At 42.3% G+C, this 27,286-nt stretch overlaps 1 protein-coding gene and 1 long non-coding RNA gene across 10 annotated transcripts in view; one reads left to right on the forward strand and one right to left on the reverse strand.

Moving 5' to 3' along the window:
* Window positions 1-767: 767 nt before the first annotated feature.
* LOC140650546 (uncharacterized) lies at window positions 768-14,232 on the reverse strand. Its single transcript, XR_012042066.1, has 4 exons — window positions 14,015-14,232; window positions 3,264-3,412; window positions 2,281-2,372; window positions 768-902 (listed from the first exon to the last, which is right to left on the reverse strand). It is a non-coding gene; the product is annotated as an uncharacterized lncRNA (long non-coding RNA).
* A 663-nt stretch (window positions 14,233-14,895) lies between these two features.
* Window positions 14,896-27,286, forward strand: part of SMARCA2 (SWI/SNF related BAF chromatin remodeling complex subunit ATPase 2) — a 119,271-nt gene continuing 106,880 nt past the window's right edge. The window contains exons 1-4 of one of the 9 annotated variants that reach the window (XM_072858980.1): window positions 14,909-15,027; window positions 21,287-21,355; window positions 23,052-23,118; window positions 25,097-25,357. In XM_072858980.1, the coding sequence (XP_072715081.1) occupies window positions 25,133-25,357 (225 nt within the window). In that variant the 5' untranslated portion in view covers window positions 14,909-15,027; window positions 21,287-21,355; window positions 23,052-23,118; window positions 25,097-25,132. Of the gene's footprint in view, window positions 15,028-16,190; window positions 16,330-16,485; window positions 16,749-17,501; window positions 17,520-21,286; window positions 21,356-23,051; window positions 23,119-25,096; window positions 25,358-27,286 lie in introns of those variants that run through there. The other 8 variants (XM_072858979.1, XM_072858981.1, XM_072858984.1 and 5 more) reach the window with 8 other exon arrangements.

The raw sequence follows: 27,286 nt of genomic DNA on the forward strand, positions 1-27,286 counted from the left end.
GTTTAAATGTAAGCTGTTGACTTCAGATGACAGTTTTGTTTCTCAGGACAGGGGTAGGTCCATGATTTTAATACGCAGTACCTGTTTTAGTTATGTCAAAGACCATCACTAATGGGAAGCAGAATTTTGCGTTATATTTCAACCTTGACAAAATTTGTCAGATTCAAGCCAAAGACAAGCTCCTTTAAATTCACACTTAAAAAAAATTCCAGCAAAAACTATTGCACTTTCTAATCCCATGATCAGAAAAATAACATAGCACATCTTGTTGCTAGATCAGGCCTCCAAGTACCTGCGCAACAGGAAGGAAGACAATGCCTCCTTTCCCTCAGTTCAGTGGGACTTCTCAGACACAGCACTTCTGAAAATTAGACTGCTATTCAAATAATGGACAAAGAATTCCAAAGCCTTATTTTAGAGAATGATGTCCTCTTCAGTGACAGGCAGTAACTGAAATGTATTTTTAATACTGAATCACATTAGCCCTAGCTGTATCTAGACACATGAAACTGGCTATTGGCTCAGCCTTACTTTGGGTCAACCTACCCAAAAAATTTTGCTGGGGCAAATGTTTGTAAAATTAAAGAATTTGGAATGGAGTCATTATAAGCAAATAATTTATTAAAAATAACTTTTTTGAATAATATTGAAGAATATTTGGAAGCAAGTGAGGGATTCTCACTTTTTTTGTTTTAGAAGATGAAAAACTACTTTCAGAACAAATAGTCTAGTGAAATAACTAAAAAATCCTTGCACCAAACATAACATTTATTTTCATCTATTTTGACTCACCAATAGAGTTCCAACACATAAGCACTTTCAAAAGAAAATATTTCAGGAAGGTCATTTTTTTGTGGGTTTGTTGGACTTTGAGAAGAACGTGTTCTAAAGTGTAGTCGAAGCTTTGAAAAATTAAAAAGAAAAGAAAAAAGCTTGTTGGTATTCACCTAGCTTTAGAGTACCAGCAAATTAAGCAACCTTGGAAACGTGTAGAACACTACAAGAAAGTGGATTTAAGTATAAGGATGTTTGTCACTACAGGATTTCACCCGAAATATGAGGAGATTTAAACCTTTTCCTCTTCATTAGATCTGTGAATGTTGCTCTTCAGATGGATCTGCAGCCGACTGTGCCACCAGTAAAAATCACTGCTGGAGCTGCTATGACAGACAAGCCAGTCTCTTGGAAAGATTTTATTAGTTTTGTGCTCTTGGCTGAGTAAGAGGCATTACAAGTGTTAAAGCAGAGTAGTCATTAAGATTGCAGTTGAGACATGATTATCTCCCCTCTGTCACCTCTGCTTCTCCATCACCCTTCCTTCTGACCTGTTTCTATTCCTCTTCCCCTAGCACTCTCTGGGCCAGGTCCTCATTGGTGACATCAGTGATGCTGAGATCAGAAATTGGCTCCTTGCCCCTATTTTTCCCTTGCCTTCCCTTTAATTTGCCTTTTCCCTTCAAAGACTCTTCACTGCAGCTCCCAGTGTTTTGCAGGTAACCTTGACTACAGCTCACATTCCCCTATCTCCAGCCAGCTGGAGCAGCTCCCTGGCATGATATAATCCAGATCAAAGGCAGGTGGCCAATCAGCAAACGAGCAACTTGTTGGCACACAACAGAAGTGACTCAGCCACTATTTGGTCCCCTCTTTTCAGTCTTAAATTTGGCTAAAAAGTAGTTGTGGGTGGTGGATCTTGAAGACAGTGGATTGCAAGTCATGGTGAGCTGTACCAATTAAAAACAAAAAATGGCTCTTCTGGAACTGGATGTAGTCACAGACTTACCCAATCAGCAATCCAGCTGCAAGGCAAAACCAGCACAGCCTGATACACAGCAGATTTGTAATGTGCTTTTTGGAGATGGCACCAAAATAACTTTGCAATGCAAAAATCTATAATCAGATGGATAGCAGAATTTCTATGGGATTGGAAAGAAAATTGCAAAGTATCTTAACAAACCTTTAAAGATGTTAATTGCATAATACTGTAACTGTAGCATGAGGTTTGTACTCCATTTATATATAACCCATCTGGAGTAGGTTCTAGGCGCAAACAAAGCCGCTATGTGCACAGCGATTTCAATGTGTTTACAAAGCCCTGCTTGTATTTGAAATCAAAGTACATCCTCCTACAAACATTTCCACCCCATGAAGTTACTCAGCAAGTTGTTACAAGGATAAGTCACTATTTATTTTCACTATCTATTCTTGGAAGGCTTGTTTTTTTAAAGATTTTTTTACTGAATGGAAACCAAATTTAAAACCACAAGTTTTTAAACCTACCTGTTGTAATTCGTGTTGACAGTGGTAGTTTCACAGAATGCCTTCAAAATATCCCTTTTCTTCCCATCAAGGAATTAATGCAATTTATTGAGCTGCAAGGGGAAATTCACCACATCAACAAAGATTCAACATTTCTACCAGTTAGGTCACTGGATAAAGACTTGACCTCTGTGTGCTGTCCATATCTCTGCCACTAGTTTATTCTTTCTTTCAGGGAAATTGCATGCTTTCAAAGTGGGGATTGTCTATCTTGCAAGAATTTTGGGTGCCTGGCCAAATTACATTTGCAACATAAGAATATTATTCTCCACAGTACACTTGCAGACATAAGGAAGCACTGGGGGAGAAAATTCACGACCGTGGCATGCTGAGCCAGAACTTCTACCATCATGTGTCGACATGGTTCCATATGCCAGGAGTACATAATAAGAAGGCCAGTGCTAGGGATCTGAACAGGAGTGTTGATACAGTTTACTAACTCGGTTTAGCATCGAATGCAAATTAACGCTGCTTTCTTTAACCCAAGGTACAAAATAAATGAAAGCAGTATTTCTCCGGAAGAGAAAAGTGTGGTAGCTTTGTGCAGTATAGTTCCAGAACACTTTGGCAGCAATTCATTTGCTGTTATTTAAGTTAAAAATGAAAGAATTTCCGAAGAGGGACAAACCAGATCACACACGTGTACTTTCAGGAACAAAGCAGGAAAGGTTCCAGCCATGACATCGAGTCCCATCTGCACTAACGTCTTTGCCAATTCTTGAAACCAGTGCCTTGTTTTTCCAGAGGGTCTCTGTCAAAGCCTGGTCATTAGACACAAAACCCAATATAGCTGCAGAGCTCCATTCCTGACTGTTTGATCTGTGGCTTGTGGAAACTATCACAGGCCTTTTCACAACAAATTTTCTGCTCAGCAGTGCCTGCTAATAGCCAGAATGTTTCTTGAGTAAAATTACCCAACAATGTAAAAGAAACAATCTACCTACATGTTGAATAATCTGGCCTGGAAAATGGCACTTTCGTAGTGACTGGAATTTGAGATCTTCTCTGAAGGCTGACTTCCTTACTCCTCAGTTCAGCAGTAACTTCTCCACAATCGCAGCAGTGTTCCTTAAATTAGTTACCACTGCTTTAACTGTAACAGAAAATAACGAAGTGTATGTGAGCCAAGGTAGCATGTTAAGGGGGTCACTTGTTTACAATCTCTATGTGGTCTACTTTGTCTCTGAGATCATCTTCTAACCAACTACGATCACAATTGCTTCCGTATGAAGTTGCTTATGCAGGATGTTCCAAAAACACCTATCAGATGAAACAATGCATAGAAATTAGTTTTGAAGTTATACACCAGATACCAGCAAAAGCTGTAGCAGCGATGAGGAGGCAAAAGAACTGTCTCAGTCAAACGTGCTTCCCACTAGCTGCCAGGAACCTCCATTTCACATTCCTTGGCCTGAATTTCTTCCCATGGGTTAGTTTTAGCCCTGCTTGTTTCTCGTTTCCATTATGGCCTCTCGCTCATCATTACCTCCTCTTGTGCTTCCTCTGATCCTCACTGCCTTTCCTCTGGCTACTCCCTCAAATAAACAGAAGTCCATTTTCTTTCCAGACAGACCATGCATACCAGCTAGGAACACAGAAGTAAGCTAACAGGTTTCATATACAACTGCACATTTGAAGGCAGATTTACCAAAAAAAAGAAAAAGAGAACACAGGAATTAGGTACAGGAAAGAGAATGGGTATTTAGGAAGAGCAACATTCTCTATTGGGATCCTTCATTTTCCAGAATGGCCAAAATTTTGCTTGTTTGGTGGGCGACAGAACAGGGAGCAGTGAATAGCTATAGATATATTAACGATGCTGATAATGGAGCCTCATCTCTAGATTTGGCAGGGTAATACAGTACCACACCCTGTGAATGTTATTCTCTGCGGGTGCTGACTACATAGCAGTGAGACCCACTGTCTCCAGTCTATCTGGCTTGTTCCTCAACAGTTCATGAGTTTTTGATAACAACTTTACTGTCAAGTTGCCCATGGGCTAAAATGAGATCTTGCTGCTATTGCTCTTACTCATGCGTATGGTCCCATTCCTTTCTTCCAAAGTTCTTCATGTGGTGACAAACACAGGTTTACAGGGCTGCTGGGCAGACCAACTTGCCAGGCAACATGAATAGCTAGAAGTCTGCCCACCCAGGCAATCTGTTTTCAAGTGGGCAATTTCTATTTAACTTTTGGGATAGTTTCAGAATCTAACATGCTGCTGGTACATTTAGGGTTAACCTTCCAGTTTGGATCTGTCCTGTGCAAGGATTTGTGCCACACCTTTGCACTCACAGCTGTTTGGGAAAGTCCTCAATGTAGCAGCTTCAGAAGCAACCATGGTTTTGCATTCTCTATTTGGATTACTCTGAATTTAGCTCTTTCCTAGGTTCTAAAATGCAGCCTGTTCACACTCTTGCAAGTGAAAGGGACTAGCTTTTGGCCCAGGCAAAGTAGGCAGCAACTTAGAACAGCAGACTACTGGCTTTGTCTGGGCTAAAACAGCAATAATCAGTTGCTTTAGCAGCCTATACAACCTGAAGAGTCAGTTTACCTCCTACTTGCATAACCTTGGCTTCTGAGGAAAAAGTAGAGGGATGCAAGGCAGCAGCAGAAACAAACACGAGCAACAAAAGGAGCAAGTCCTTTTCTTCCCCTCACTGTCCTACACAATGACAGAAGTAGCAAGCTTAGTCCCTTCTCAGCAGCCTAATAGGCAGGACAGTAGCTGGCGGTAGCGGGAGGGATGTGGGAAGAAGAGCTGAAAGAGGGAAGACATATACCTCTAATCATTACTTCAAATCATTTTTTCCTGTTGCAAGAACCTTTATCACCCCCCCCGCCGCAACAAGAGAAGGTTCTGATCATAAATCCCAATTTATTAATCAACAGTAATATACCAATAATGTATCTTTTCTAAGTACAAACAAAATAGCTCCATTTGTTTTCAGTGGTGCAGGATAACGAACGCTTTGCAAGAGAATGCTAGAGATTTCCATGTCTTTCATACCTGTTTCAGGCCTTACACAACTGCATCTCCAATTACACTGTTGCTAGCTTGCTTTATTTTGTCATTACATCCCTTACAAATAGGGCTATATCAGCATATTTTTTGTAACTGATCATATTTGTTTCTTTGTTCTTGGGGATCTCTTACACAAGAGTCCAGTACTTGTTTCCAGTTATCATTTAAATGTGACCTTATTTGGTTACTGTGGGTATGGTTGTCTTATTCCTCTTCTATCTCAGACTGCTTGCATCTACCCACTCATGAATTTGTTTTCTTCCTTTCTAATTATTCTTAATGTATCCAGTCTTAGCAGAGGTTCAGAACTTCACCAGCAAAATGCAGGTTCTCTGTGCTTTTTGAAAAGCTTCTGAGCAAGTTTAATATAATCATGCATCTGTGCTGCTTACCAGTCTGTATACCACACATAGTAACATACAGCATTAAATGCTGCTAACACACATGAACTGAAACTTCAGCATACACTTATACCCAGGCATAATCTTTCATAAAAATCTTAGTGGCTTCCACAAGCACCCAGCCTGCAAGCTTCCTCTGCTTGATGATTTGTTCACAGTGCTGGGTCGAGTGAGAAGGCAGATGGCAGTCAGAGGCAAAAGGTGCACAGCCATAGTTCTTAATGTTATCATGAGCACATACCAGAATGGATGGAGGCAGGGGATTGTACCCCTGACATCCCCAGAATAATCAATTTGTCCTGCTAAATAGGAGGCAAACACAAAAGGCCAATAAATACAGAAAACAATTAACAAAATTATGGACATTATTGACAAAATAATAATGACACATCTACCCAGTTTCATCCTCCAAGATATTAATATCAGGCTCTTTGTAACTAAGGAGTGTAAGTTTACCTAGCCCATCGGCTTCCCTGGAGTGGAATCACTCTGCTTTCGAAAACTTCTAACCAGAGATGATCCACTTAAATGCATCCCTTTATATTTACTGAAATTAGCAAGTGCGCTACAGTGAAATCCCTGCTAGACAAACACCTCTCCAGCACAAACCTACAGCCGCCTGATGGTCTATTTTCCTTGATACTTTCATATTTTACCCTGAACAAATGAATTCTGAGGTTTTAAACTTCAGGTTTTAAACTTAACATACTAATATCTGGGAGAAGGTAGGTAAGATTGTGTGGCATCTTTCACCTCAAGATCTTATAGCAATACTGTTTCAAGTATTTTCTGGTCATTTAAGACTCTTTATGACTCTGACAACTACCTCAGATGACAAAAGTCAAATTGACTTTCCCAGTTTTCCCCACCCTGACCCAGGGAGTGACCTGACATCTAAGGTTCTTTGCTTTATTTTGTTATTGCTCTTAGCAGGTCATTCTATACACGTTTTATAGAGGAAAAAGTCCTCATTAAAGTAATTTCACAGAAAAGTCCTAGGTATTTTCAGGAAGTGGTAAATTGTCAGAAATTAAGGAGGGTTGGTTAACTGCATATGTTTTATACAGTCTAGAGGAAGTGAAAGAAAGAAAATAGTTTCTGTTTCTTGACAGTTGTTAACAGAAGTATTTGAAAACCATTGATATCAGCCTGTTACACAGAAGTTAACTCCTCTGAGTATCTTCTTATCAGAAATGGGTTATTTTCACGTTGTTCAAAACCAGTGTCCAATTCTGCTCCTTTAGCCACAAAAAGCATTAAAAAAAATCAAGTTTGTAACCCTATTAACAGTTTTTTCATTAAAATATAGTTCTGATTATTCTCAGGAAAAAGGCATGAGGCTAGATACATCTATGTTTAAGACACAGTTAGAGGCTTTCAGACTGATAAAGGCTTTTAAAAGTCCTAAAAATCAAACAGGTGGACCAGAATGCAATGTTTTGAATGTGATAACGGTCTCATATATTACATTCCACCTGAGCATTAAAGAGTGCTTGGAAAGAGATGTAGGGCTCCGACTCATAAGCATTGCAGCAAACTGCTGCAGCAGTTAAAGACATTACTAACACACAGACTGTTCTGCCTTCTGCCAGCCAGGACAACGGAATGTCCTAGCCACCATGATGTGAAGTCGCTTCAGCAGGCTTTATTTTTACTTCAACAAAACAGCAGGGTGACTTTGTGAAATGGGCAGTAACAGAATCTCTTTTTTCCTTTGGGTCAGGCACCACTACACTTTAGTGGTCTCTTAGAAGAATAATTTTGCCTTTGAAGCTTCCATGTTTACTAATTTTCCCTTTCTAAGCCTTCAGCATATACATCCAGTTCCATCCTACACCTTCTCAACTGGAAAGCTATTTAACTCCAAGGAAGTCAGATCGCCAACTGATCCTCAGAACAAGCTGCTCTTCCACATCTTTCCAAGAGCACTGCATCCTGTTCCACATCCTAGACATCCACAAAGCCCCATGGCAAAAATCATCACTTTATGGTTCTGGCTCAGAAGCAGTGCCATGTCCATACCTCAGCTATCACAGGTTACACTGGAACACTGCAGCCAAGCCTCTGGCCAGTAGTTTATCCCCACAAACATTTAAGAACCTAGTAGGCCAATTCCAGGAACATGCTCTTTTCTCCTGGCCCTACATCAAGGGCTGGCAATGTGGCTGATGGGAGAGGAATCCTACCCATGGAGCAGTGTCCTATTAAAATATTTTACATGAATCTATTAGAATTTGTGTCAGAGCTGTAATAAGAGGAGCACTACTTGAGCCTACTGGAACCTAGAAGAGCTTAGTAATTTCTCATAGGAGGTCTCTTGTAAAGCTGGGGAGAACAGCTTTCATCGCCGAGTCCCACAATTTAACCTACTGCCTTTTTTTCTGCATTTATACCCAAGTTTCTGGAATTAACAACACTAGATTTTCCAAGCTATGAAGACAGTATGTAGCTACAGCTGTTCTGAGAACTTTCTTAGCTAAGGGCAGTTAGCCTGAGGCTCAGTTAGCCCAAGGCTATCTCAGCTACCTAAGTTAACATTCGTTGCACAAGACAAACTGGACAGTAAGTATCATTATCACTATCCCACCCTGAAGCTTTCAAGCACTTCATCATGACTTACACAAGTACAGGACTCAGGTAGATTAAAACAACACTTCAGTGTTTTTAAGTTTAACATGTACAGGTCACTGAACAAGATGGTAAAGGGTGAACAGGCTCTAATTCTGAGACAGAGAGGAGGCAAAGGCAGTGCAACAATGAACACAAAACCTACGCTAAGGTAGCAGAATTTACGTGTGATACAGTAGAAAACATGTATAAAGGCCGATCAACTCATTAGGGTTTCCAAAAGCAGCACACAGATCTTTTTAACACAGAAGTGTCCCTGACTTAGAATATGTGAATTTAAAATCATTTAACTGAATCACTAATCCCTTGTATGAATTCCTGTTCATGGATGGATGTCCATTTCTGGATTCAGATGTTTTGTTGGATTAAATGTCTTCACCCATCACTGCATTTCTTGTGAAGAATGAAGTCCCCTGTAATATGTTGAAAACAGTCTGTAGCAGCATTACTTTGGCAAAATCTGATGGAGTGGCTCACACCATTTACCTTAAAAGCCAAAACTAGCCTGATTTATCTGAATTTCTGGTATTAGAGATTGGTCACATGAATTGCTGTGTTGGCAGATCACTGCAGGCAATGACTATTGTAAACTGCGGTGGCAGACAGCCGACATCTACTTCTTTCATTAGCATAGCTGAATCTAGGGGTGTCCTGTACATATGGTCCCACAGTGAATGATTTATTTTGGCTTCAAGATCAATTGACTAAAGCCAAACAGAAGCAAACTATTCTTATACCCTAACCAGGGTGTGAACACTATATTAGGAAAAGTCTGCATATTGACAAGGCTAGTATATTCTAGCTGAAATAAAAACTCCACACCTTAAATTACATACCTTTCTTATCAAGCAGCTGTATTTCATGTTCATGCATCTGATTTAGTGAGGAACAAGTATAAATATAAAATATCTCCAGAATCCTACTCACCTATAACTTTACAATGAGGTCATAAGCGAACATTAACAGAACAAGGCTGTATCTTGCCATTATTCTACAAGTTGAATGGCAGCAGAGATGGCCCCAATTTATCCAGGTGTTTGACAGCATCTGGAAAAACTTACACATCCCAGATCTGCTATTTGCCTTTGGCCTTTCTGATCAAATTCTGTAACGGAGCAGATAGCTGTCACTTACCTGGGGAAGTTGCGTTATAGTACACATGACAAAACTGCCCTTGCATGCTGAAGGTATGTTTAACAAAATACTGAAAGAGATCTCTTTTCTAACCCAACTTCATACTGCAAACTAGAACTGATTCTGTAATATATGCCATTCTTTGAGTAGTAGCCTGGCTTGAGTTGAGTGTTATCAGAAGAAAACAACATGGCCCTCTACACTTGTTTTTCACTTTCACTAAATTGATTCACCATAATCTTCATTATACAAAAAAGAATGTATTTTTTTCCCAATCTAGTACATTCACAACCTTTGCTGCTTATAGGATCAAAATTCTACAATGGTCTTTCCTCATGTATTCCCCCACTGCCCTGCAATTAGCACAAACCTAATACCAGGAACAGCAGAATAAGTAAATCACCATAGATTTTACTGCTGTTTCTTGTACTTAGAGACAAACTCGGAGACTGTTTAAAGATGCATAAATTCACGTTTGCAGTAGAAGCACTATTAACCACAAGAAGAACAGCAAAAGGGACTCTCCAAGAACTACTGGCACCAGTTCAGAATTCTGGGTTTGTCCCACTGAGCAAAAGTTGTTTGACCACTTCCAGCAGGCAGTTTAACAGGCCAGTAATAGCCAAAACTAGGAAACAGATTATCCTACCAAAACCATACAAAAAGATAACTGGCTGCCAGAACTGGAACAGGTCAGCACCCAGGAATGAATGCTTAATAACTGAGGACACCTCAGAGTCCCAGAGAAATCCATTCTGGGCATGGTTCTATGCAATATTCTTTTTAATTGCTTCAGTGATGAGTTTTGTTTATAAAATCTGCAGCTGACACAAAGCCAGTGGGATTTGGTGAGCACCTTAGAAGAGAGGATTAGAACTGAAAATGATGTTCAGAAATTGCAGAGAAGCTCAGAAACCATTAAGATAAAATTCAATAAAATCAAGTGTAAAATGATACTCTTGCAAAAACACAGACACAAAATGGGACCACCTGGTTAGGAAGCAAAATGTCAGCCTGAAAAAACACAAGGAGAGAAAAAGATCAACACCACAGTGTCCTCTCCCTGAAAATATGACATCAAACCAAACTCTGGAATTTTGTGGACTACAAAATAAATAGGAACACTAACACACTATCACTGCAAGCCAACCCACCTTTCTCACACACAGACTTAATTTTGGAATGCATTCAGAAAGGCTGTTTAGACAAAGGAGATAATTATTCCCCTCTACTTAGCCTTGAGAAGATCTCAGCTGAATACTATCTTTTCGACATCACACTCACAAACACACCTTGAGAATTCAGAGAAAATGAAGCTACTTTGAAAGAGGCTCTATCCTTTAAACCTATGAAGACAGCTGGATGAGCATGTAAGTCTCCAGAAAAAAAAAAGGCTGAAGGGAAAAGTGCATGAGTACCAAGCACATTCATGAAAGTTGTATTAGAACAGAAATTTTACTTTTAAATTATAAAACAGTTACATCTTCCATGAGAGAGGGAAAAACTCTAACCAGCTCTAATAATTACTTTGTTGCCAGTCATATCAGGCTGAGATGCACCATGTCAATGGATTATAGCACACTCATAATATTACATACTGTGGATCAATAGATAGGTAGGTAAAGAGTTATCCTTCCCACTAGGATCACATAATTCAGGAAAAGCACTATTCCCAATACAAAATGGATAGGGCATGAGAAAACTTTTGTGGGGAGTACCAGCAAAACAGACACTTTCAGGGTTTCTTATCTCAATGATTTACTCCATCATCACAGGGTTTGCTTTCACTGCTTAACAACAACAACAAGCCTGCTTTTTCTATGTTAGCTACCCAAGACACATGAACTATCTTGGTGTAAAAGATAAGACACTTCCACCTTACTGCAGCAAACTCATGGAGGCCAGACTTAATTCTCCATCTGATGATGACATCAATGAACTTAGCTCACTGTAAAGCTGAAGTATCTTGCCTTCACCCATTTTCACCTTTGAAGGCTTTGATTAAAGTTCAAACAAGTATGCTTTTCCTCTTTGCTTTTTGGGGCAAACACTATCCACCAAAGCAGCAGACATAAGCAAAAACTTTATGCATTTCTGTAATGCAAGTTTGCTCACTTATGACTTTCCTGGTTATGTAAAAAATTCTTTTTGTTCTGTTTTGTTATTTATATCTAAACCTGAGCATGAAGCCACCTTCATGGAATGTTCCAGCTTAAACCCCTTTTTCACTGACCACCTAACCTAAGCAGCTGGACTTTGCTAGGAACTGGCTGAGGCACTAAAAAATACTCCTTTCTGCCATTTCTGCTGCAGTGGCTGCAACCTCTGGCAGTTGCAGCCAGCTGATAGCAAACAGAGTTGATATCAACCTCTGGCAGTTGATAGCAAACAGAGAAATACCACCACAAACTGTAACAGCAGGCATTTCGAGGTGGTAGTGGTGAGGCTGCTGTTATAATCTGCAACTCCTTGATGGTAATGACCTTCTTTTGGTATAAGAGTGTCCCTGCAACAGTTCCACCGATATATTGGTTTCTAAATAGTTTTAATTATATTGGTATCATTCCAAACAAGCTTTAGTTCCGCAGTGACACTCTAGCTAGTCAAAACGGTACCTCTTCTCATTGTGGTACTTCACCTACTTTGAAAATTTTATGTACAATTTTACTGTTGTCCGCAGCATCCAAAGCAATTCAGTAAAGGGCCCTCATCTTTTTTCCTTTTGCTAAGCTAGACAAATCAATCAGGGGAAAACTAATTTGTCCTTTAGCATGTGATTATTCACCATGTTTGCATATTGACTATGTACGAAGCTTCAGCCACCCAAGTCTCATATAGTGAACCCTCATTAATCCTACCAATTTCAGTAAAGATTTTCACATCAGTTGAATGTGCCTGCCTTGACAAAAAACATGTTTTCCAACCCCTCAATACACATTACAATGAGATTAAATGATACTTCATCAAAATACAAAACAAAAAAGCCTTCACATTGACATCAGCAACATGCCCATTCCACTGGAGTTTTTGTTGCCCTAAAATGAAATTGGCTGCTGCAGCCTTCCCAAAATAAACATAGCTGTTAACTAAACATAGGTGCATTTATCCCAAAGGCAACTGAACATTTTTTCTTTTGCCTGAAAGATTAATTTTATATTCCTTTTCTTCTCTGTATGCTTTCTACCAAAAAGAATGGCTTGACCTGGTTTAGAATGGTTTGAGTGCTGCCGAGTCCAATGAGCAGTTGAGCTGTCTTGCAAGGAAGCTTCCCCTCCATCATTTAAGGCTTCTTTTCTCTTCTGGAGAGAGAAAAGGCAAAGGGCCCTCAAATTTACTCTGGGGAATGGAGGAGGAAAAAAAAAAGACTGCCTAATGAAAGTTACAATAGGGTATGAAGAAAAAGGAAGAACCCCTTTACCTTTTTCATTTCCATTAGCATGATTTTCCAAAAATGTGAACTACATTCTTTTATGTCTAAGACATCAGTTACAACTCATAGTTTAAGACAAAGCTAAAACCAAAATTATAAATTGCTTGTGGATCAAAAGTTTTATATAATGATATTGAATATTTTGCATACACAGACTGGAATATTTCCATTTCTTTGATTTTGTTCCCAAGTAAATATTTTTCACGCAGACAACAGTGAACTGAAAATATAGTCTTTTTTTTCTATTGGATACTTAGTGCTGTCCAGTAAGCGTGTAAGAATTAGTGCTAATGTTTCAGCATTTTGGTAGTCACTTTACATAACCAGTATGATGAAGCTAACGATTAACACTTTGAAAAACTACAGGAACAGTAGTAATTAGCCCTGTATAGCCAACATTGTGATGGTGATTACTGCTCCTATTCAACCAATAAAAAGAGCCCCAAACTAAACACCACGTAAACAATAGCTGTCACTTAGTGACTGTAAGGTGCATTTGGTGTCCCCAGCATTGCTTCAGGTCCTTAACTACTCCACCTGGCCACAGCAGAGGAACTCCATGTTAAATACTCTCACCTGAGCATCTGTAGTAGCTACTGATTTTAATACTGAAGTTCCTCTTAACTTTTTTACTCCGTAGCACAAAGTGAAATCCACAGCAAGAAAGTTACACTAGCTTCAGAATGGCAAATACCTCCCATATGACAAGATAAAAAAATAATTACATATAACACCACGTATGGTAGTTGGGCTATATTTTTTTTTTTTAAAGTTGACTCTACAACTGGTGTTCAAAAAAAACCCCTCAGACTGGCGGGCTCATTACTTTAATGAATTACTTAGACGTTTGTTCCATAAACAGGTATAGCTTCTGCAAACAACGCCAGAGCTCTGCAGCGCTTGGCTGCACATCAGGGAAACGATCTACAGCATAAAAAGAAAAATACAGCACCAGCACGCGGAGTTGAGCCGTGTACGTCCAAACCGTTAAAAAGCCAAAAGGACGGAAGCAAGCAAGACGGAACAAACGCAACCGCGCTATTTACGCTCCCTATCCCTAAGAAACAAGAGATCCACCTCCGCTCTCCACACGGCCTTATGTATCTGGCGACTACTTCAACAGCCGCCTCCAGACCTGCGACGCGCAGCAGCCAGGTCCTCCGAGAGGGCACGTCGTAAATAACCGCCCGCCAGCCCCGGCGGCCGCTGGGAGCGGGAGCCCGCCTGACAGGCCGGTTCCGCTGGACTGTTCTCCGCAGCCTCCTCCCGTCCACGACGGCACCCTCTCCCATCGGAGACCGGGCACGGGATGTAAGTTTCGACACCAATGGCAACGCTCTTCCACTCCCCCCCCCCCCCCTTTTTTTTTTAAAGGCAGGGGCGCAGCCGGCGCCCCCCCGCCCCCCACCGCCAGGTACAGAGACCCCAACGCCTGTCAGGCTGGCTTCTCCCCGCCCCCCTCGCCAGCGGCGGCGGGCTCGCCCCGGCAGGCTGGGGCAGCGGCACGGCGGAGTTCCAGCACCTTCTTCAGCTCTCCCCAAACTACTCCCGCGAGTACCGCCGCCGCCCGCGCCCTGCCGCCGCCTCCTCCCGGAGGGCACTCCCATCCCTCTCTCCCCTCAGCTCATGCGAACTGGGGAGAGGTGAAGGGGGGCGGAGGAACCTCGAGCGGCAGCCCAGGCTGCCCCGCCGTTGCGCGGCAGGCACACGAGCGGGACCCTCGGCGTGCGCGCACACGCTCTCTCGCACACTCACAACACTCCCCGCCCGCCACGCTCCTGCACACCTCCTCCCCAGCCTCTCACTTGAGCGACAGTTAGCCGACGCCAATAGAGCCGCCCTTTCTGCGCAGGGGGGCGGGCACTCCCTCGCCGGCGGGCCAATGGGAACGCCGCTTCCTGAGCGGTGGCGTCGGTGAGGGGAGGCGGCGGGGGGGCCGGAGGAGGGGCAGGAGTTTAGGAAGAGGAGGGAATGGCTGTCATCAATGAAGTCATGTTCATAATCTAGTCCCTCGCTCCGGTTCCGGACCCGGGTGACTCACCGAGGGGGAGAGGAGCGACATCCAGCACGGCGCTCCTGCCGGGCGGAAGGTAAATGTAACTTACGGCTCGGTCCGCCCCCCGCCCCGCTCGCCGTCCCTGGCACGGCCGTGCCTGCGCCGTCCTTTATTGTTAGCGATCGCGCCGGCACGCACCGTGCCCACCTTCCCTCCCCTTCCCCAGGCACGTCCCCGCTGGCCCCGGGCGCCGTCGTGCCACCTGCTTCCTCTCCCCACCTTCTCCGGCGCCCGGCCCTCCCAAATATTTATATCCCCCAGTGGGTGGAGAGAAGAAAGTTTTGATCCGGTATTTCTGGAATAATCACGATGCAAATCTCCGGGGTGGGAGGTGTGAGGGAAAAAACCCCCAAGGCGTCGCTGGTGGCTGACGTGTGAGTCAGCGGCACCCGCGGGAGGGGCGGGGGAGCGGCGGGGCGCCGTGCCCGCGCGTCTGTAGCCGCCGTGCCGCGGTGTGCGGCGGGGCGGCTGGCGTTTTTCACCGGCGCGGCCGGCGGGGTCGCACGGCAACAGCCAGCAGCTCGTGGCACCCCTTGGTCTTGCCGCCAAACGAGCGTGTCACAGGCTCCGGGCGACGCGACCGGGAGAGAAGCAGATCCGGCGGAGCGACAGCCCACCCACACCCCCCCACCCCTCCGGGGCAGCTCGGCAGGCCGGGGGCGGCCTCGCCTGCTGCCCCCCCTGGTGTGGGCCGCCTGCTGGGCTGCGTTTCGGCGGCTGCCGGCGGTCGCAGGGTGAAGTTCACGGTGTCCGGCGGCGGGAGAGTGTGTTGCGGTGGGGTTGTTTCTCCGCTGTGGCACACGCTCGCGTAGACCGGGCCGAGGAAAGGGAAGTGGGGAGGCATGAGCAGGGAGAAAGATGGTGCGTGGGGGAGCGGTCTTGCCTGTGAGAGTAGCGGCGTTAGCCGGCAGAGCCAGGGAGGCCATGATCCGGATAATCGCCCTGCCTGCCTGTCACAAGCACTACACACACCGGGGAGGGGGAGGAGGTGGGGGCTGGGACTTCGCCCGACAGGCTGCGGCTCCTGTTGCTTTTCAGTCTCTGTTTTTAACTGAGCAGTCAGTCACTCCTGCTGTAAAGGTGTCGCGGTTTACTTCCCAAAATAGCTTGTCTCCCCCTACCCCCCCGTTTTCCCTGCAGAAATCATACCTCCGCCTCACCCCCCACCCCCCCCGCCTTGCAGCAGTCGGCGAAGTGGAGTAGCACAAAACATGCGCTTGCAATTTTGTAATCGCCTTCCAAGCAAAAAGCATTTTAGTTCCGGTGTGCGCGGAAATTTTTTTTTTTTTGATCGGGTCGGGCGGGAGCGAGGATGCATACACACGCGGATGCTCAGGTAGGCGCGTCTCGTCTGCCCCGTCGGGAGAGGGGGACAGCGGTGGTCGGCGCCTGGAAAAGTTCTCTCCCCTGCCGGAGGCGGGGGCAGGCAGCGGGCCGGTGCCGCAGCTAGCTCCCGGGCGGGGCAGGAGGGCAGCGGAGCCCGTCCCCGGGCCTCCGCGGGGGAGAGGGAGGAGGTGGCAAGCGCCGGTGGCGGCGGGGGTGGCCTTTCCCGTCCCTCTGCCTCTGCCTGTGCGAGCGGCGGCGGCGGAGGATCAGGAAGTCACCGCCGCCACACACAGGCGCACAGACATGTTTGGTCGGCGCGACATGGTGGCGGAGGGAAGGAGCGGCGGGGAGACGGGCCCAGCCCAGCCCTGAGGCATGCCCCGGCTGCTCGCCCGCCTGCCGCCGCCGAGGCCCCCCCCCGCCGTCGAGGTACGGGGCCCTGCGCGGCCCGCCGCCGGGAGCGGCGCAGCCATTGCTTCGTGGAGGGGAGGGGGAAGGAGGCAGCGGGGCTGGATCTCCAGTCAGGGACGTTTCAGAGCCCGTCGGCCGGGGCGAAAACTTTCCTGAAAGGCCGGAGGAGGAGAATGGGGCCCTGCTGGTTGTGCGCGCCCGCCCCGGCGCCTTTGCGGGGGGAGGCGGCGGGCGGCGCGGCGGCAAGGCCTACGCGCCGCCCGGCAGGGCCGGAAGACCCGCGCGGCGCAGCCGAGGCCGAGAGCGCTGCCGCGGCGGGAGCGGGCGGCCTGGGCCGAGCCTCCGCCGCTGCTCCCTGGCGTGCGCCCGTCTGTGTGCCCGCGCGAACACATGGTGCCGTGTCACCCCCACGACCGCGTTTCATTGAGCCCGTGGTGCGGGGAGGAATGGAGTTTCTTATTTTGTCCCGTCCGCCCCCCCCCCCGTCCCGTGTACCCGCCGTCCCCCCGATTTATGATGGTGGAACTACAAACTGCACGCGGCTCGGAAAGTTACAGCTCTTCTAAACTCGAACTGAAGTTACAGTTAACCGATTGGGTTGGGGTTTTTTTCCCCCTAAGTGTGCATTATGGTCAAATCGAGAGAGTGGTTAAGTGTCAGCATGACTACATAGATCGCACCGAAGGTGGTTTTCCTTGGTATCTGCTGCTTATGTTTGATATTTAGACTTTCAAACTTTAGGTTAACGCTGTTCTTTTTAAGATGTCTTTCGATGAATATTTTAGATAGGTAAGTAAGTAACCAACTGAAGAATTTAAGCTATAAAGATTTTTTACTTTTACCATTTTAAGTATTCTGCATGCTTTCTGTAAAAAAATTGTTATGGGATCTATGACACAGCATTGTTCAGCTTGCATTCTTTCCTGTTTTGCTTTAGATTTCTTCAGTGTTACTTTGTTTTAACCACAGCCCCTAAGACCCAGACAATAAACATTGTACTGGAATTTAATTCCTTTAGTAGTATACCAGTTATATGTTCGGGGTGGGGCAGTCTCTTCTGTGTAAGTTAGTATTGTTGTGCAAATAGAGGCACACTTTCACTTTGGGAACTTAATTGCCCTATTACTGACTTTGACTTTGTTTCTTTTGTCCTTTTGTTATTCTAAGGAAAAAAGTGGTGTACCAGAAGGATAGGATTGGAGGCAGATTTTTTTGCCCATATAGATCAGTAATAGAGAGCAAAAAAGTGTATGGATAATGAACATTTAAAAATAAATCTACAGTTAAGTGTATCATACAGCATATGTAGACTTGACAGAGGTGAGGGTAAAGCTTCATTAAATACAGTATTTCTCTCATGAGTTATGTTTCAGCTTTAGGACTGGTATTTCTGTGGTGTTTCACAGAACATGCGCCAGAAGAGTGTGTTCAAAGCAGTCTTAGATCTTTTGTTCATTTCTGAAGTGGTCTGTGAGCGTTTCTTGTCAAGTTTGAAAAATGCTTTCAGCAACACCTGAGGCTTGAAAACTGACAAGAAAAAAAGTGTTCCAGCTAGCATTCTTATATTAAATATATTCTTGACAAAGGTCTATATGAAATTAATATCTGCAGATATATTTTCTCAATTTTTGTTGGACTTTTGAAGTTGATGTCAGAATGTGCACCATAGCAACTTTAAAAAATGTCTGCGCTTTTACCTCCAATTTTCATGGTCCTGATTAGTAATATTTCTGTGAACTAGTGATCCTTTTCAGAAGGAGACTTTTCATTCTTCGTATGACTGAGAACATTTTTGCAAATTACTCATTAAAATGCCTATTATATTTTTTGTGTTTTCTGCTGCAGTTGAAGTTCTCTGTGTATAAAGAGTGTTTCCTGGACTTCCACCTCTTTTGAACTTTATCTGTTTAGGTTTTTATTTGTTTGATCCTCTAGTGGAGTAGTAATCACAACGTTATGACATAAAGATCACTTATGAAAATGGCAGCAGATTTGAACACAGCTTTGGTAGTTTGCAAATATAGCAGAATAAGAAGACACTGAAAATTGTTTTATATGTTTCTGACATATGTGAAGTCATCTCTTCTTAGGTGTAAACATTTTCCTGTTTGTCTCCACTTGGTAGAGAATATTTCCTATGTATCACTGCAGGGTTTGGGCACCCAGGTGGATCATTTAGAGCTGGGACCTTTGGGAAAAATGTTAAAAATAAGTTTGTTCTTACAGAAACAATACCTTTTTCATATCTTCACTGATATTTTACCCTAAGTAACTTTTATTTAAAACTATCTTCTCCCTCCTTCTTCCTCTTCTTCCCTGTTTAAGTAAAGACAAGGCCTGTCAGTAATATAGCGAATTCATTTCGTTCTGCCTACCTCTCATGGCTTTTGTTTTTCAGAATCTAATGTGAAGATCATGTTCAGTAACTCTGATTAATACCTGTAGTAAAGGTCATGGTATGGAAACTTAATCCGTAACCAGTCAGTGCTGTCATGAGTCAGTCCTCTGTGTCTGAAACATACAGTGAAATCTACATATGTTGCAAACATGGACTTGATCTTGGGCATTGTCTGCCGTGACTGTGGCTGTGGTGTTAAAAGGCAATTAAAGTTCTGACTGCAGCTATCTGCCCTCCTCTTTTCCTGAAGGCTACTGCCTTCTGCAGCAGTGTCATACATCTGCAGAACGGATCATACGTCTATGCTGTCGCCTCTGCATTGAAAAGTCTGGTGGCATAGCTTAGCCAAACTTGTGTGAACTGTGACTTGTGATGACGCCTTTTGACTGTTTGTAGTACATCCAACGCCCAGCTGTTAGCCAGTCATTTCTTGGTGCTGATTTTCATTTTTCATAAGAGGGTATGCTGTAGGTTAGAGTAGTTGAGAAGTTGCTTTATGAAAAACTGAAACAGCCACACAGTGGGAATAAGAATTTCTACAAGAATATTTGTAAGGGGTTGAAGATAGGGGAGTATTAGGAGTATCATCCTACAGTAAACTGTCTCGGCATGTGAAAAGGAGCCTTACGCTACATGATTCTACAATGAAGTTTCTGGTGTAAGCACACCACCCATTCTGCTAGCTCTGCTGGGGTGCATGCAGACAGTCTTTGGTAGAAGCTAGACAAGCGGCTAAAACAGTGTTCAGAGGTTTTTGTCTCTGGCCTGTGTCTGGATAAGCAATTAAGGTGCAGCATTTCTGATCCTGTGGTTTGTAGTTTAAACTGCAAATTCCCTTCCAGAAGGTTTTGAATGTACAGTGAGGTTACATACATGAGTATGCAAAGGCAGAATCTCTCAGCTGTTAGTGTGTTTGGCTTCTCTTATGTGAACTGCTTTATGTTAGTTGAAGATTTGACTCTTCTCCTTCCTGATTTTTGTTGTTTCATGTAAACCTGTTTATTGATTGAATCACTGTTTGATGAAATGACAATAGTTAAATCCTAATAAATATTAATGCAGTGTCCTGTGGCATTGTACAATACAAAACACTGATTTGCTTCTAAGTATTGTAAGTTACTTGTTCCAATTATGATGAGCTGCTGTCATTATTAATCAGTTCTTAAACTTTGAACATCTTCATTTACTTATGGTTAGCAGATTAAGCAAATACTACGAATCACTGACAGTATAATTTGATGTTTTCTGTGGTAGTGTAATAAAGATAACTCCTTTAGGCCTGTAGTGTATCACAATTTCACAGTATATCTTTTCAAAGCCACCTGTGAATCATGACTTCAGTTGGAGATGTGTGGGGAGAAGTAGAGTGTAATTATTTTTCTGTGAAAGCAAAGTTACAGTCTGGTTTGCAGTGTGTATGTAACTGTTGCGTGGGTCCACATTTCCTTCTTATCAGATCTAAGTGGTGCAGTTTCCTTACTTTCTACTACCTATCCAAGGCAGGGGTTGTGGCCAAAACGTCCTGGCTGAAGTTCAATTTAGGTTGACTCAGTTATGGAAAGGCAGAAGTTATATTGGATGGTGAAGGGAAACAGCTAGAATTATAAATACTTACTGCTCCATCTGTTCTTAGACTTGGTGTGTGCCCTGTGTCAAAGCAGTCTATAATCTCTGGATCTTTTTGGGTTTCCAGCTGGTCTTGAATTCCAAAGTAATGTGGGTGGTTTGTTACCTGCCGTGTTTTAGTTTCGGACCTACTAATATAGCATGCTTTCTTCATGTGAAGGAAATCCATGCCTTCGTTACGTTTGGGTTTGTGGCAGGTTTATGCCAAAATATGTGTGATGTGCTTGGATGCTGTGCGTCCTGAAACATTGAGCTGATGGACACCCTGTTGTACAATGAATTAGCTGTATGTACAAAACCTTCTAGGTGCGTATAAAGTGGTAGTACAGAAACATTTATGCTCAGGGAATATTCCCTCAAATTCTTTGTAATGTAGGTATTCACTGTCCTAAACCATTTGATCTAGAAATAGTTGAGCAGAGGTCCTAAGTCTTTCTCTTCAGCTTCAGCTCTTGGTTTTGTGTCTCTTCTTGTATTTGGATGTGGCTAAAGTTACCTTGACAATGATAGATTTTCCCTCTCTCTCTCTCAGCTCTGGTGTGTCCAGCAGAGGTGGAGAGATTCTCTGAGACCACAGGAAGAACTGCATGATTCACCACAAGTAATTCAATCCCTAGTTCTATTTGGGGCTGTTCACAAAAGAGATTTGGTCATGTTGATGTAAATAAACCTAAGAAGTGATAAGGGATTACAGTTCAAGAAGAGATATGTCTTACTTGAAGTCACGTGAATAACACTACTCCCATGAGGGTTTTGAGGAAATTTTAAGATTGGACACTTGAGAAACAATTAGACAGTATGTAATGCATTTGAGAATCAGGGCCAGCAACCTTATTATTTGGGACAATGAGGTGGAAATTTGTTTTTTCATTTTATTAAAGTCCTTATAATGTTAGAAGCATTTCCTTTTTTTTCCCCCTCCCCCTCCCCCTCGCTTTATAATTCTGACAGGCACTACTCATTAAAAAGCAGTCCAAACAAATGGGTCAACACTGGCTTTGGCAGGGAATTGGCTTCATTTTGCTTCTTTCATTATAAGCACCAGAATTTACCCAAACTAATACTAATGTTATCTAGATAGAGCCTGGCCACTGTTGCACCTGTTGTTTCTTTGTAGATTTTTGCTTTGACTTTAATGAGACTTTTATAAGTACCTAGAGAAATTAGGTATCTAGCTCTTACTGAATTTTAATGAAAGCAGCGTGCCTAATTTCTGTGGGTTTTTTATACAATATCAGTCTTAGTAAACTAAGCTATTTTTGAAACATGTTAAATCATAAGCTTTTTAGCAGTGCTGTTCTGTGAACAGATCCTTAGTTGGGAAGGCCGTGTATAATGTGTTCTGGTTTATGGCAGTGGCTGGTTTTTTAATTTTGTGGACTGCTATTGCCAGAGAAAATTGCTTTGTCTCTTTATGTCCATGGGTATCTTTGGACAGGATTCATTAGATTTGCATTCAGGCAGTATTTTCCAATATTTTATGGAACTAAAAGTCTTCTAAATTACTTTTTTTTTTTTTTTTGCATAGAAGTATGTTCTCTGACATACAAAAATCTCTGAATACAAATCTGTTTAAGGCAATTCACGATTATGTAAGATTGGGTGAGTTTATCTGCTCTTAAAGAAAGATAATGAAGGGACTTGGTGTGGTGTAAGGTGTGCAACATTCCCCCCTGGTAGTTATTGTTTTTCACAGGTTGGGTACTTGCTAGTCCATTAAAAAGAATTTTAAATTTTCCAAACCTGTATGCAGGACATGTTTAATGTATATGTGAATTACAGTGTAACTAGTGGAGCTGAGACTGGACCCAGTTAATTTTTATGAGAACTGCAAGTTGAATTTGAAATAGAGGTGAATAGAGGGGGGGATTTTGATACCCATTTTAATGCATAAGTGTAGGTAGAAGTCTTTTGTGAAATAGGGTATTTGGGGATACTGTATACCAATAGTAGTTTTGTAATTGATTGCATTGTGGTTCTGTATACATTTTTCTGGATAGTGGTGGTGGTGCTAGGTTCTGCCTTGTTAAGTGGACTGAATTTGCCTTATAATGTGCAGAGAGAGTCAGCTGTGAGAGTGTCAGTCATATTTTGCAATGTAATGACAGACTCGTATAAAAACTCTTTGTTGTGTGGAAATGTGTGTTGTCCTTCATACAGCCAAACTGTAGGCCTCTTATAGGAAGCTATAGCATGGTGTATGCAGTTGTGAACATTTGATAACTTGATTTCTTTTGTGGTAATGTCGTGGGGTTGTAGGGAACTAATTAGTGACTGTAGTGTTTTGTTTTGAACAGAGAAGCTTCGTAGGCATCTCCCTGTTTTACCTTGCAAGGAAATAGGATCCCAAGGTACTTATTTCAGGTGAGGATATTTTATTTTAAATGAGTTAAGCATTGTTCTAGTTTGTTGCCTTTAATCTGAAGAGAGTAGTAGCTATTAAAACATGACAAAAGGGAATTTATAAGCAAAAGCTATTAAGCTGGTTTTGATCCTCACAGAACGATTAGGTAGTTGGGGGGTAAATAAGTGAAAATGGTCTTGATATAGTAGCATTTTATCTTCTGTGTCGGTTCTGATAAGTAAAGACTCTTGCTCTTAAAAGAGGAAAGATGATCAATTCTGTAAGCTTTGAATTCCCTGATAGCTAGCAGTAAGCACCAGTCCACTTTTTTTCTGACATGTCTTGCAGGAGGGCCTTGTTTCTGCTTTGTTGGGAACCTTGGGAGGGTACTTTGTTTTTCTTGAGTGTCTGTTTCTTAATTTGACTACAAGCCAGGGTGTTTGCAGTGTTACAGTGTGGCTTTATATAAGCAGTGTCATAACAGGGTTACACCACTTACTCATGTTAGAAAGTAATTACTGCTAACTATGGACAGTGATAAACCCGGATTTGGAAGGTGGAACACTCTTCTGTAATAAATTCTATAAGCAGAGAGGCTGGAGCAGAGAGTTGTCTTTGGCCTTGTAATGTACCATTACATTGTAATTACCTTGTAAGGTACCAAATTAGGATGCTTTTTAGTAAGACTCATTTTTCATTGTATTGGCTTTATTATTATGGGACAAGTAATCATGGGCAGGTAACCTTACTATAAAACTACACCGAAAGTAAATAAAGGGAACAGGCTAAGCCCATCTAATGGTCAGCTACTACTGAAAGTGGTGATCATACTTGCTTCCTTGTGCTGGCATCTGTCCTTTCAGAACATCAGTTCAGTAACTTGAATCACTAGATGGTTTGGGGGGTTTGGTTTTTTTTTTTTTTTAATGTAGGGTTACTTTTGTGCTGGCTTAACTACTCAAATAAGGAGATCACTGTGTGATCAAACACATGAAAATGGTGCTGTTGGGAGTGCGGAATACCAAGAAACATGACTGATCTCGTTGGCGGCAACCGACCATCAGTTTTGTAAAAATATGGCAGCTACATCACTGCATTAAAATACTCTGACATTAGTAAACAAAAAGTTCCCGATATTAGACATTGATAAAAGTTCTTGGAAAACTGAAGAATAGTGATAAAAGTTCTCGGAAAACTGAGGAAGGTTTCAAGCCTGTAGCCTGCATCAATTTGTTCTACTAAGAACATGGAAATAAAAATATAGTAATAGTTGGTTTTTCAGCCTGTAAAAGCTTGTCATTTGTTCTCGGGGCACTTTTAAGCCACTTGAACTGCACTCTTCTGGTTTGTGACATCGGCAGAACCCCTCAAGTGGATTATAACTCTTCAGTCCAAAGTAATTGTTGTCTGTTCCATTTGCTATTATGATTGCATACAGATATAAACCAGAGAGGCCCTACATTAATATCTACCTTTAAAAAAAAAGTCAGAAAATAGTCTTAATAATCCTTCTTATACTTGTTTTGCTGTATTACCATGAATTTTATAAGTATGAATTTCAGTGCAGTCACATCTGTTTAGGGAGAGATTTTGGAGCACACATGTTAGAGAAGTGCTCAACTATCTTCCCTGCCTTCAGTAGTACTGTGCTTGACCCCACGTGGTACATCCAATGGTAGCAAGTCAATTCAACTACCATTGTCTCTGGTAGATGTTTCTCACAGTGTACGAGTTGCTTTGTTCTGTGAGTAACATATAAACATCCAGAAATTGGCTGAACTATCAGGATCCTTAGCCTTCTAGTTGGCTTTTAGAAGAATGATCAAACTAGTGTGCAACATTAAGGATCATTTAAGCATTTTCTGCTGATGACAGCTTGCATGAGTATGTGTGTGTGTGTAACGATTTCCAGTAGATTTTATTACATTTTTTTCAATGCCCCTAATGTCACATAGAAATTCTGTTTTTGTTTTTGTTTTGTTTTGTTTTTGTTATTAGAGCTATTCTGCTAATTGAAAAGGAGACAGAAAATAGATGTCCACGCCTACAGACCCTGGCGCCATGCCTCATCCTGGTCCTTCCCCTGGACCAGGACCTTCACCTGGACCGATTCTAGGACCTAGCCCAGGACCAGGACCATCTCCTGGCTCAGTTCACAGCATGATGGGGCCAAGTCCTGGCCCGCCCAGTGTCCCACATCCAATGCCGACAATGGGGCCTACTGATTATCCACAGGAAGGCATGCACCAAATGCATAAGGTAATAGTTTATTACAAGTGAACCTTTTTTTCCTAGAGTTCTCTCCACTGATTAAAAAACCTACTTACACGACATGTAGACCTGCATAACTGCTATTACACATCATGTATCACCTGCAAAACTGCAGCTACACTTCTGCTTCTGTCTTTATTACTCAGGATGATGCATATATCAGATTAAACACAGTTTCCTTGTTCTTAGTAGGCTGCTTTGAACTATAGAGTTAGTAGTTTCCAAATCTTCATTTGTAAACTGTACTTTTCAGTAAGATAGACGTTACTAGGGAAAAAAATTTGAATTATAGTGTTAAAACCTTATGGTAAACCATTGTAACCACCCTTTTTTTTCTTCTTTTTTCCTTCTTGTCTGTTTGGACATATCTTGAGTTTTTCTGGGGTGGTTTTTAGTTTTGCATGATTTTTTTTTTAATTAATATTTTTAACTTTTAAAGGGCTTGTGCTTACAAATTTTTTACTCTTCCACGTGCATGAAAAACCTGGTTTCCAGGTTATTTTATAAAGGATCCATCTTACTAAGGAATTTAAAACTTTAAAACATGTGAATAATTGGACTTCAGTGGTTGTTGTCATACACTTAAAATTACGTGTGTGCCTAGACTATCATTAAGGTCTTTTGCTTTGAGGAAATATTTGCTTGTGTGGAATTTCTTTGTGAGAACAATCTCTTTATGTATTGTCATTTCTATTTGGTTGTGTACCAGAGAATCAGAGCTTAGGATAATTTCAATTTCAGTGATGTTCTACTCTCAGAAATATGCAGTAACAGCTTACAGAGCCAAGATATTGAAAACATTTTGGTAACTACTGTTGATTCCACTTGGAATTGTTATATGCACATAGAAAAATACTAAATTTATAATAAAAATTTAGTTTTAAAGTAATGTAAACATATTTTAATTTTCCTCATGAATTGGCAAGTTCTTCATGTTGCCATTTTCACATATGGATCAGTTTCATTCATTAAAACAGTTAAAACAGTGTGCAGTCAGTAGGGACATGACACTACCATGTTTTGCATGAAGAACTGTATCATTAAAATTTCTAGTAGCACAAAGACAGCTGAAGTGAAGGAGGCTATGATCCAGTTGCCCGTTTCTACTGAACTGTTGTAATTTCTGAGAGGTCAGTACATTCAGTAACTAAAACTTTTGCATTTGAATCTTGAAGCATGTAATTTAGCTATTAGCCAGATTAGACATGTGCAATTGGCATTTCCTTGTTTGTGAGGTCATTTACAGCCCAAGCTTCCAGTGCTCTGGTGAATGCCCCAAACTTCACAGACAGCCAGGGTTTGTACATCCTTCAGTGCTCTTGTTTCTTTCTGATTTGAAGAAATTCTGTATCTGCAGAAGAAGAGGGTGGCACCAGGAATTTTCCATCAGAACAGTTGAATGCTCCGCACATGATGTTTTTAACTGCTATATCCTGTTTCACTTTGTGTGTTCGTCAGACATTTAATGCTATGTTAGTGTTAGAAACAAACCAACAAATGTCATCCCACAAAGTTCTTTCAGAGACTTTAGAAGCATCTCAAAAGTTCTGTGAGACAGAAAAGAAATTCTCTCATTGAGGTGGCATTGAAATGTTTTGAAAAATGCACCATGAATGTGAAGAGTCTGGATAGCTAATTCAAAGATGACCAGTTACTATAGTTATAGTAAAATTACTTTCCCTTTTCTGTACCTTGATTCTGATAATGGAACAAAGGCTGTAATTTCACAAGTCTTTATTTTAGTAGCAACAGCCTTGCTGTCTTCTAGGTTGCCACTTTGCAAGTTCCGGCATGCCTTCATGTGTGTATGACTAAGCTAGAAAATGGGTCTATTGAACTGATCCAGGTGAAAAAAAAAATTCTTGGTTAATTTTTCAGTCTAGATTAGTTTTCTGGTTTGTTTTCCTGTGTAACCCC

Source organism: Ciconia boyciana, chromosome 4 (genome assembly GCF_034638445.1).
Source record: "Ciconia boyciana chromosome 4, ASM3463844v1, whole genome shotgun sequence".
NCBI lineage: Eukaryota > Metazoa > Chordata > Aves > Ciconiiformes > Ciconiidae > Ciconia > Ciconia boyciana.